Below are 12,336 nucleotides of genomic sequence, written 5' to 3' on the forward strand. Positions count from 1 at the left end.
GTGAAAGCCAGTCACAAAGGACCACATATTGTATGATTCCACTTATATGAAATATCCAGAATAGGCAAAGCTACAGACAAAGTAGATGAGTGGTTTCTTAGGGCTGGCGTGGATCAGAAGTTTAGGGAAGCAACAGCTAAGGGATGCAAAGTTTCTTTCAGGAGTAATAAAAATACTTGAAAATTGTGGTGATAGGTGTGCAACTCTGTGAATATACTAAAAGCCACTGAAATGCATTATTTTAAGTGGTGAATTGTACGATGTCAATTATATCTCAACAAAAAATGTACACTTTAAAAGGGTGAATTTTTTAGTATGTGGATTATATCTCAATTTTCTAAAATGTCATCATTAGCTAACTATTGGTTTACGCCATTGATTTAACAGGATTAAAATGGTTATGAGGTAGTTTCCATATATACTTGGTAATTCATGCTACTTTTAAACTAGGATTTCCAAATCTATGTTTTTAAATAAGGTAAAAATAAGGTTATTTACAGAAGTGGGAGCCATGATAGTCTGTTCCAGGTCTGTCTACCCAAGAAAGAAATTACTCTTATTTCTTCCACTTATTCTTATTACTGTCACTTAGCATGTATAGACAGCTGCTTTTGATCTTTCATTATTTCCTTTTCTCTGATATTTCTACAAAACAGTCATTTAGCAAGTTTCCAATTTTTAACCAATTAAAAAATTTTTTTTCATGCATAGGAAGATGTTTTTTTTTTTTTTTTTGAAGATGTGTTTTTGAACCCTTGCAAGAAGAGACACAATTTACTTGAGGGGGTAAGAAAAATACACCAAGTTAAAATAACCTGCTAAGAGTGTAAAGCGAGTTTTAATTTTTGCTTGTAGAATTTCATTCTACTACAATTTATAAAACAACTATGAGTCACAACCAGCAACAATGTAGAACTGGCCCTTGTTCAAGATATGGAATAAAAATATGCCCCACTGGGAATTAAGAATCTCTACGTAAGTCACCTAAGATACTCCATTTCATTAAAACTCAGAGCACCCTAGCCTCTTCTGTTAAGCACAGATTAACTATTAAACATTGCTGCTCTCTTCTCCACAATTTTTTTTTTTGGCTGCACCGTAGGGCATGTGGAACTTCCCTGACCAGGGATAGAACCCGTGCCCCATGCAGTGGAAGCACGGAGTCTTAACCACTGGACCACCAGGGAAGTCCTCTTCTCCACAATTTTAAAAGCACAAATAAATCAAAGCGGATTTTATGAAGTGCATCCTTTACAGGCTCCAAAACCAGCAATACAATCTCAGGTAGCCACTTCAACCCCCTTTAGCAAAATTATTTAAGTCCACAAGACAGAAGACTGCTGCTTTAGTTGATTCTGTAAAATCCCCAAAACAGAAAAGTCTCAGTGGGGCTTCAAACAGTAAGAAAAGTAGCAATATGCGCCCAAAGTAAACAAATATATCAATGAATCCAGAGAGATAGAAGTGGCATTATTATTACCTTTGAAGATGGCTCTCAGGAGTGCTCCAGCAGCTTTTCCTTTCACTGCCTGATTCTGAAGGAGATTAGCCAGCTGCAAAGAAAGAAAAAGCTACAAGTCCCTGGCAACAATTTCCCTACCTGAATGACCTAAACTCCCGGTATGAAAAACACCCATCTGTCAAGTTCATATCCTTCAGAGACTCCAGGTATCACAAGTAACATTTATTTACATATAGCAGGGTAGATCTTAACATGATGCTGGGTTGTCAAGACTGAAATTTATTCATACATTCTACAAACGTTTATTAAGTATTTAATCAGCACTAGGTATCGAGCTATGTTCTTGGGGATATACATTCATTCAGCAAATACTCTTTGAACATGTTCTTCTTCCTAGGCATTAGGGATACAAGGATGAACATGATAACCTGACTCAGTTTACAGTAGAGCAGGAGGGAAAAGTACGACAAGAAAAAAAATCAGAAAAAAAATTTGTAAAAGAAACAAAACACTGAGACAATAATTGAGGAAAGGGAAGCAACTTTAGCTAGAGCAGTCAGGGAGAAAGCTTCTCTGAGGTAGGTGACATTTCTATAGAGACTTGGAGGATGAGAAAGAGCTAGTTATGCAAAGGGAGGAAAGAAGAACATTTCAGATAAAGGTATTGTTATGTGCAAAGGCCCTGAGGGAGCAAAGAGTTTGGCATAGTGGATGGCCTGAAAAAAAAAAAAAAAAAGACCAATTTGGCTGAAGAGTAGTAAGAAAAGAGTGGCACAATATGAATTTGGAGAGATGGGCAAGAACCAGATAATAAGAATCTTGTAGGCCATGGTAGGAAGCTTAGATTTTCTCTAAGTGCAACAGAAGTAACTAACGAGAAAAGAGGAGAGTGATATGATAGATGTTTTTTTAAAAAAAAAATCAGTTTTATTCCTTTTGTAGAAAATAGGTTGTGGGAGGGTTTAAGAGTGAAATAGAGACATCTGTTAGGAGATTGTTATCAGCGATCAAATGAGAGATGACAGTGGCCTACAGCAAGGTAATAGCAGGGGAGATGTCCTGAGTTGAACTGTGTCCCTCTCCAGAATTCATGTTTAAGCTCTAACCCCCAGCATCTCAGAATGTGATCTTATTTGGAAATAGGGTCATTGTAGGTGTAATTAGTTAAGCTGAGGTCATATGGGTAGGCCCTAATCCAGTATGACTAATGTCCTTAGAAAAAGGGGAAATTTGGACAGAGACACGTACACAGCGAGAATGCCATGTGAAAATGAAGGCAGAGACCATGGGTGACACAAGGCAAGGAATGCTAAAGATTGTCAGCAAACCACCAGAAGCTAGGCGAGACGCACGAAACAGATGATCACAGCCCTCAGCAGGAACCAACAATGCCAACACCATGATCCTGGACTTCTGGTTCCTAGAACTTTAAAAATAACTGTCTATTGTTTAAGGTACTCAGTTTGTAGTACTTTGTAAGATGAAGAAAAGTACAGATGGTCCCAAACTTATAACAGTTCAACTTATGATTTTTCAACTTTACGATGGGGCGAAAGTGATAGGCATTCAGTAGATACTGTATTTCGAATTTTTATCTTTTCCTGGGCTAGCAATCAGCTGCGGGATCACAAGGATAAACAACCGATACACCATTCTGTACCCACGCAACCATTCTGTTTTTCACTTTCAGTACAGTATTCAATAAATTACATGAGATATTCAACACTTTATTATAAAATGGGCTTTGTGTTAGATGATTTTGCCCAACTGTAGGCTAATGTAAGCATTCTTGGCACGTTTAAGGTAAGGCTAGGCTAAGCTAGGATGTTTGGTAGGTTAGGTATATTAAATGCATTTCCAACTTAGAATATTTTCAACTTAAAATGGGTTTATTGGGATGTAACCCCATCAAAATTTGGGGAAGATCCGTAGACTGAAGATATATTTGAGAGCTTGATCAGTAGGACTTCGCTATGGTCTGAATGTTTATGTCCCCCCAAAATTCACGTGTTAGAATCCTAATACCCAGTGTTATGGTATTTGGAGGTGGGGCCTTTGGGAGGTGATTAGGTATGAGGGTGGAACTCCCCTGAATGGGATTAGTGCTCTTATAAGAGATCCCACAGAGCCCCCAGGCTGCTTCTACCATATGAGGGTATAATGTGAAGTCTGCATCCCAGAAGAGGGCCCACACTCGACCACACTGGCACCATCATCTAGGACTTCCAGTCTCCAGAACTATGAGAAATAAATGTTTGTTGTTATAAGTCACCCAGTCTACTGTATTTTGTTATAGCAGCCTGAATGGACTAAGACAGACTTCCTCATGCTTTAGACGTGAAATGGGTGTGGTGATGAAGGAAAAGAAGAAATCAAGGAGGACTCAAATTTCTGGCTTAAGCAACTAACTGGGTAGATGCTGGCACCATTTACTGACATGGTGAAAATTTCGGATTAAGCAAGCATCTAAATCATCCAGAGGGCTTGTTAAAACAGAATGTTAAAACAGAGAACTCCACCTGCAGTTTTTGATTCAGCAGATCTGATGTGGTGCTCAGAACTGTTACTCTTAAGATATCCAAGTGGAGATGTCAAATCAATAACTGAATATGCCAAAGTGGAGCTCAGTGAGAACATGTAAGATCATCCAGGGAGAAAATGTAAAGAGAAAAGAGACACCAACATTCAGCGATTAAAAAAGCAGCAGCCAGCAAAAACAACGGAGAAGGTGAGGTTGTAATATCCAAAGGACTGTCACAGAGGCCAAAACTAATAAAACAGTGAATTCGATCTCTTCTACACGTGCCTGGTCTTTCCAACTGGAGTCCATCCCTACCTTCTTAAATACATAATAAGGAAGTACCTGAAACCTCCAACCTTCTGCCTGGAACCTCCAACAGCCTTTGACATAACCATTAGAGCAGTGGTTCTCAACCAGGGGTGATCTGCACCCCACCCCCGGCAGGGTACATAGGGCAATGTCTGGAGACATTTTTAGTTGTCATAACTGGAAGGGTGCTGTCACCTAATGGGTACAGGCCAGGGATGCTGTTAAACATCCTACAATGCACAGGACGACATCCCTCAACAAAGAATTATCCAGTCCAAAATACAGTGCCAAGACTGAGAAACCCCGACTCTTCTCAAAAAAATTCAGTTTCAACAGAAGGCAATGTGGCATAGGAGAAAAAAATGGGACCCAGAATCAGAGGAGCTGGGTATGAATCCTTGCTTTACCATTTATTAACTTTATAACCTCAAGTTACTTAATCTCTGTTATGGGTGTCTATTCCCTACCTCAAAGGACTGTTATGAGGATTAAATTAGATGACAGGTAGAGGACCTTGCACAGGGCCTAGCACACAAAAGGTACTCAACAAAATTTAGTTCTCTTCCACTCCCTCTGTCCTCTACTCCCCCTACTTACATGATCTTTGGTCTTACTTTTTTGACCTTATTCAGTTATGCTTTATACTGCATTTTAAAATGCAGAAGTAAACCAAGTAAGATTAAGTATCCTTGTTATTTTGGAAGGCTTAAAATTTTTTCTTTTAATTGACAGACTGGAACTACCAAGTTAATGGCACAGTCCAAATACAGATTTTTAAAAAAACAGAACATTCCTCATTTTGTGCTGATGTTTCCTCATGACTAGATTGAGTTTAGGCATTCTTGGCCAGAACACAGGTGATACTGTGCCCTTCTTGGAGTATCACACATGGAGGCATGTGATATCCATCTGTCCCTCACTGGTAATATGAGTCTGATCACCCAAATACGCTGCCTGATTTTCCCACTCTGTAATTACTTCTTTCCCCTCCCTTTGCAACCAGTATGCAGTTCGTAGGAAGAAACTTTAAGACCATGCAGGCATCTTGCTCCTCATCTAATTTTCCCCTCATATAATGAAAAAGCCCAGCAGCAACCTCTGGTATCAGGTTCTCAAAGTCAGTATCACCAGGAAGGACACTCACATCGTGAGCTCAATGATATGACACACAGTGAAAAGGGCATGGCACCATTTCTGTGGTCCTTCTGCTAAGGATGCATGTCCTGAGTCCAATCATGAGACACACCAGACATTCAGCCAAGTAACGGATCAGTACTCTTCAGGGTTATCAAGACCATAAGAGACAAAGAAAGACTAAGGAATGGTTGCAGATTGCAGAAAATCAGGGAAAAATGACAATTAAGTGCAGTGTAGGATCCTGAGTGGGATTCTGGAACATAAAAAAAGGACATCAGTGAAAAAACTACCAGGTAGAGTTCAAATAGGGTCTTTAGTTCCACTAATGGCATTGTACCAATGTTAATTTCCTGGTTCTTAAATTTTTACTAAAGTTATTATGTAAGATACTAACATTTGGGAGAGGGGTAGATGGAAACTCTATTATTTTTACAACTTTTCTGTAAGTCTAAAATCAGTTCAAAATAAAGAGTTAAAAAATTCTTCCTGGATTTAGCATCCACTGATGTTTCCTGCCTGATCCAATCTTTATCATGATGGTTGCCAAATGATGATTTTCTAACTCTGTGGTAAGCAAGAGCCCTTCTCATCATTTATTATCAATATGGACTCACAAATTTCTATATTTTTCAGTGGTTTATAATTCATAACTGAACTTGATTATTTCAATGTTCAAATTTGACCAACGGAAGCCCCTTCAAGCTGTCTTTATCAGGTTTGGGGTATCAATGTTATACTTTATAAAAAGCATTTGGAAGTTTTCCTTATATATGCACATTTTTCCTTATGTATCATATATGCTCTAAAACAATTTATGTGGCATCGGGACTATCTCTTACCTCTGATCTCTAAAGATTTGGTAGACGTTTCCTATGAAACTTCTGGGCCTGGTATTTTTGTGTCAAGTAATTGCTTGATGACTCTTTTTTTCTTTTATAGAAATTGATCTGGTTAAGCTTTCCATCTCAAATTGGGTCAATTTAATTAAACTGTATATTCCTAAGAAATTATCCATTGCGCCTACATTTTCAAATTTATTTGTAGTAGATATATACAGAGTAGTCTCTTAGTATTTTTTGAGATTTTTCTCTATATGAATAGTTATTTCCCCCTTGTCATTTCTTATTTAGTATATCTGTGCTTACTCCATTGTTTTCTTGATTAGTTAATAGTTTTGTCTATTTTTTCAAAGAACCAGGATTTTTATGTATTAATTTGATCTACTGTTCTCCACTTTATTAACTTCCACTTTTATTCTAGCAGTCCCTTTTAGATTCCTCTATTCTCTCTAAATCTTTGAATGTAAATTTTCCCACTGCTGGATATGTCAGTCTTCCTTGTCATGGACTTGCTTATGTGTTTTATAATTTTTTACTCTTAAGCACATCTTCTATGGACATTTTTATCAAATGGACTGAATGCATATATTGCTGGAATGCTTATCAAATTTATAGAGCATATAAAATGATGATTAACACAATGGTCAACAGAATCAGGATACAACAAGATGATCTTGATGGAGTGAAATCAAATTAATCTAAAAAGATAAGTAACAGATTTAAAGTAAAAATTTTAATGTGGGTTCTAAGAACTAACTATAGAAGTTCAGAGATGAAGGAAATTTAGCCTATATGCAAAAATGACTTGGGGTTTTTAGTTGCTTGTAAGAGCAATGAGACAATAATATGATATTGCTGCCAAAAAGTTGACTCTGCATTAATGGAAGAATTAGGGAAATATCAGTGCCCCTCTACTCTAGTGGTAGAACACATGTGGAACCCTGTGTTCAATTTGAGGTACAAAACTTTTAAAGGTAATGTTAACAAAACAAAAATGTTCAGAGGACTGTGTTCATGTTGGCGAAGAAACTTAAAACAGGAAGAGCTGAAGGACCTTTTCTAATATTTATTCAGCGTCTACTGGATGCCTATTGAGGGTCTATTAGATGTTAGATGCATACAGTATCTCATTTCATCCTCACAAAAACCAAGATAGGAATTCTTTTTGTGATAAGCATGAATCAGAGAAGTAATTCATAGCATCTCTCATGGGTTTTGTTCTATTTCTTATTTTTTACTTATTTTATAGTGTAATGTTAAAGCCTCCTCAAATTCCTTTTGGAAGCAGGTAAACTATAAATTCTAAGTAAATAAATAAATAGAAAGCAGGTTTCAACCAAATTTTAAATTGTCTATAGGATGATTCAACTCTCAACTCATGCAACAGGCTGTCTTAAAAAGTGCCACAAAAAGCAATTTCTGGATAATTTCAAAGAAAAAAAAAATCAGAGCACATCCCTGTATCAATTCCCAGTTAGCATAAGATAACAAAGATTAAGATGCACCTAGCTTCAATGACCATAAAAACTAGCACATAAAAAGTTCCTTAAAAACATAACACTCGGGGCTTCCCTGGTGGCACGGTGGTTAAGAATCTGCCTGCCAATGCAGGGGACACGGGTTTGATCCCTGGTCCGGGAAGATCCCACATGCTGTGGAGCAACTAAGTCCATGCGCCACAACTACTGAGCCTGTGCTCTAGAGCCCGTGAGCCACAGCTACCGAGCCTGCGCGCCTAGAGCCCGTGCTCCGCAACAAGAGAAGCCACCGCAATGAGAAGCCCGTGCGCTGCAACAAAGAGTAGCCCCCGCTCACCGCAACTAGAGAAAGCCCACGCGCAGCAACGAAGACCCAATGCAGCCAAAAATGAATAAAATAGATACAACATTAAAGAAATTAAAAAAAAAATAATAATACTCAAAGTCTTAATTTGTCTATACATATATACTAATGTTTAAGGTTAATTTTAAGGAGGGATTATTTTCCATGTAGGGATCTGAATAAGCTGAGATCATTTATAATGGAATAAGGAGAAGTATATCAGGAGAGAAAGATTAGAAAGAAAGCCTAACATAGAAGGTAACTATTGTCCCATTTTATAATCATATACTTATAGTGAAGACACAATGTAAATTGGTTGGTTTTCGCTTTTACTAATAATTTCAAAATATCTTACTACTTATGAACTTATCTTCTTTAGGGAAAAACATAAATAAAGAAGCATCAACAGGCAAATCTAATGTCTCACATCAATAATTATAGTTTGGATATTGCTTTCAAGTAGGATTGTTCTAAGAACTAAAAAGTGTACTAATTTGCTTATACGGTTGCATAAATGTCATTTAAATATTATACAGTTGTAGGGATTTCCCTGGTGGTCCAGCAGTTAAGACTTCACGCTTCCACTTCAGGGGACATCAGTTCGATCCCTGGTCAGGGAACTAAGATCCCACATGCCGCACGTTGCAACAATCAATCAATAAACAAACAAATAAATACAGTTGTATAAATGTACACAAATGCCCTTAAGTTGTCCATATCTCTTCCTCTCTCCCATTTCTTTGTATCTATGAGTTGTTATCAAATAAATCCTTGTCTCCTAAGGAGAGTGGGGGATAGATGAAGTGGCAGAATTAATTTTTCTAACATGTCCCTTGAATTTGTTATCATGCTTGACATTTGCTTTTGGCAGAACATCCTAATACTCACATCATCTTCTTTCAGGGTTTGAAGAAATTTTTGCAGTCTGTCTGCTGTTTTTTCTGCTGCTAGAGATAAAATTTTCTGGTCCATTGTTGCACATATCAAGGAACTGGAAAGGGAAAATGTCAGAGCTGGATGAAACTTTCAGAAGTAAACAAGTTTGATTTTTTTTCCCTTCTCTACCTGTTAACTGAGTATTTCATACATATTATAGACAGCGTACACAGTGGGTACTCAACAGGCTAAGGACTACCAACTAGTGTGAGTAGGTGATTCTTATCCAAACCAAAATAATCTTGAGAATTCCCTGGAATTTCCTTATTAGAAAGTTGTAGTCTAATCAAGTGGTTTCCTAATTCCAAGTCACATTTCTATCATTTTTTTTAAGCATCTACCCAGTATGCTGCCCAGAACAAAGCTATCATTTAACAGTATAGCAAATATATAAAAAATTATTATTGACACATACACAAAAATATTATAACATATAATAAAGTAACACTTGATAAATGAATAAATCAACAGCACTGTAAATGCATTTATACCAATTAAATGGTGTAAAAACAAATGAGAAGTTAAAAAGGCTAAGAAATAAATGTGTGCTCAAACATCAAGAAGGCTTCCCAGCAGAGGAAAGCTTAAACTGGAACTTAAAGATTAAATTTAGACAGTCAAGATAACCACATGGTATACATTATTGGGAAGGAGAGTATCATGAACAAAGGTATTCATAAAAGAATTTGAAAAATTTATTTGGGGAAAATTAGTAGAGAGTTCAAGTAGGGGAGTAGTGAGTAGGAAGTCTAGAAAGAAAGGGTGGGACTAAACTGTGCAAGCTCTTAAAAGCCAAGTTAAGGAATTCAGATTTTATTCTGTAAATAATAGATAGCAACAAAAATTTCTGGAGTAAAAGATAATCTGACAAAATTGAAACAGTGTTTGAGGAAACTGAATCTGGCATCGATGTGCAGATTAAAGTAGGGAGGGAGTAAGGAGGAAGAACAGAGGCTAAGAGGCTACTGGGGGCTATTTCAGTGGTAGTGACAAAGGCCTGTCTTAGGGTGGTGACTCTGGGGAGCAGAAAGGAAAGGGTGAAATGGAAGCACATTAGACAGATAGGAGTTAGTGTGTAGCTATGGGAGTATTATGGGAAGGGGGAAATGCAGACTAATGGAAAGAAAACCTGCTCCTCCTCCTGCATTTCTTCCTGTTTCCAATCTCCATAAATTGTACCATCATCCACTCAGCTGCTAAACCAAAAACCTGGACAACATTCTTAACCACTTCCCCTTCATCCTCCACATCCACTACCAAGTCCTGATGATGTTACCCCCCTAAACATCTCTCAAGTTTACTTCTCTCTGAGATCCACTACCTCCATATTACTCCAAACCCACCATCATCTCTCACCTGAACTACTGCACAGTTTCCTAACTTGTCCCCCACACAGTAGCTAAAATAATGTTTCTGAAACACAAACCAGATTATATGACTTATCCTCTCTCAATCTCCATCCTCATCTTAAAACTATTCAGTGGCTTTCCACTACTCTCATATCAGTCCAAAATCCTGAATTCAGAATAAAAAGGTCTGGTCCATGCTAACTCCCCTTCCTCACTCTATTCTCCAGCCACACTGAATCATTTTCAGTCCTTCAAACCCCCAAGTTCCTCTCGCCACAGACCCTTACACATGATTTTCTGTCTGGAACTTATAGAAATACCCCTCCTTTCATCTGCTGCTTGCCAATCTTTTATTGTTAATTCCTACAAATTCTTCAGATCTCAGCTCAATCCACACTTCCTTAGAAGCTCAGTCTAGATTAAACACTCCCCTATTACATCCTTTCAAGGCAACTATAATCTCTCACCATCACCACACTTTTAACATTACATTTGTAATTGTTAGATTAGGAACTACATCTCCCACTCCACTACAAACTCCAGGAGGGCAGGGGGACCTGTCTGGTTTTGTTTATCACTGAACCTCCAGTACTTAGCACAGTATCTAGCTCATAAAAGGTCCCCAATAAATATCTGTTGAACAAATGAATGACTGAATCCCTCCCTACAATGGGCAAGACCCTGGGCCCAGCACTTTACACTCATTAATCTGATCCTCACACCAACCCTATGAGGTTTGTGTTATTACTCCCAATTTAGATAAAGATCTTTTGGGATTCAGAGAGATTCAGGAATTTCCCCAAATTCCCAAAGTTAGAAGGCTAGTAAGGGTAGAAGCAGAACTGAAATCCGAGTCTGTCCAGCTCCAGACCCTAAATCCCATGCTTTTACCTGCTACCCTCTGTTAGGGGCTGGGTGACAGTAGAGGATGCAAACAAGGCATACCGACTAAAAGAGACGTCCAGCCCTAAGGGGAAGATGCTGAACTCTTTCTATTTCAGCAGGTACATTTGCTAAATTCTTCCTAAAACCAAAGGTGAGTAACAGATAGGTGGCTGCAGATTCTTTGTCAAGGGGCCCTGAGGTTAGTGACGCACCACAGAAGTGAAACGCCACGGGTCTTGCACCGGGGCTCCTCAGAGAGCAAGAAATAAACACAAATAGAGAAACTATAAAATGAGGCAGCTAGTGATGTGCGCTGTGACCGAGCTACAAGACTGAAACAGGTTTAGAGAAATTTCTCAGGCGTAGGAGCTAAACGCTGATGGAGAGGAAGAATTTAACAAGAGGGCCGAGAGTGTAGCACGCCCGGGGAGCAGGGAGAGCCAACCGACGCGGAGGGAGACGGCGGGGCACATCGACCCTCCCAGGCCAAGGAAAACGCCAGAACGTCACACTGGAAGTGGGGTCCTCCTGTCCTCCCAGACCCGCTACCTCCCCGGGGCTGAGTCCCACCGCCCCTGCAACGCGCGAAGCCCCTCCAGACGGTCACCGCAGCCTCACCTCCTCCACAAGCTTCCAAAAAGCCCGCTCAACCCAACTCCGCCGCACTTCCGTTACCGGGAGCAGCGAGTCCCGCCTCCCGCGGCTCACTTCCGCCGCCCGGGAGCACGCGCATGGGGCGTACCATTAAGGCAGAAGGGAGTGGGGAACTCCTGGGACGATCCCACTCACTGTGGGGGGGGGGCAGCCTAAGAACTCCAATTCGGGACCGCAGAGTGACCCAGGGCAGTGTGGCCTGGGTGTGGCCACCACGGTGTCTTGACCAGTTAAGGCCTTCTTGTGTACTATTGGGGAAATTGTCAGTGAGAGAGGGGATGAATCTAGTGATGGCTGTAGAGGTCTTTGCATTGGAAGTGTCTGGAAGGCGGAGGAAGGTGTCCTACTTCTTGTGCCAGTGGAGGTGTCAGTAACTCCTGTAAAGGAAAAAAGTGTCGCCTGCCATTCCATTTCTATAGGGAT

The 12,336-nt window shown here is 39.4% G+C and overlaps 1 protein-coding gene across 2 annotated transcripts in view; it reads right to left on the reverse strand.

The window, feature by feature from the left end:
- The window catches only part of FANCI (FA complementation group I), a 77,871-nt gene extending 65,908 nt beyond the window's left edge, over window positions 1-11,963 (reverse strand). For both annotated transcript variants that reach the window (XM_028161894.2, XM_007194347.3), the window contains exons 1-3: window positions 11,878-11,963; window positions 8,978-9,080; window positions 1,481-1,553 (exon numbers count right to left, since the gene is read on the reverse strand). In XM_028161894.2, the coding sequence (XP_028017695.2) occupies window positions 1,481-1,553; window positions 8,978-9,061 (157 nt within the window). In that variant the 5' untranslated portion in view covers window positions 9,062-9,080; window positions 11,878-11,963. The remainder of the gene's footprint in view (window positions 1-1,480; window positions 1,554-8,977; window positions 9,081-11,877) is intronic.
- Between the last annotated feature and the right edge of the window lie 373 nt (window positions 11,964-12,336).

This window comes from Balaenoptera acutorostrata, chromosome 3, assembly GCF_949987535.1.
Source record: "Balaenoptera acutorostrata chromosome 3, mBalAcu1.1, whole genome shotgun sequence".
In the NCBI taxonomy this organism is placed as follows: Eukaryota; Metazoa; Chordata; class Mammalia; order Artiodactyla; family Balaenopteridae; genus Balaenoptera; species Balaenoptera acutorostrata.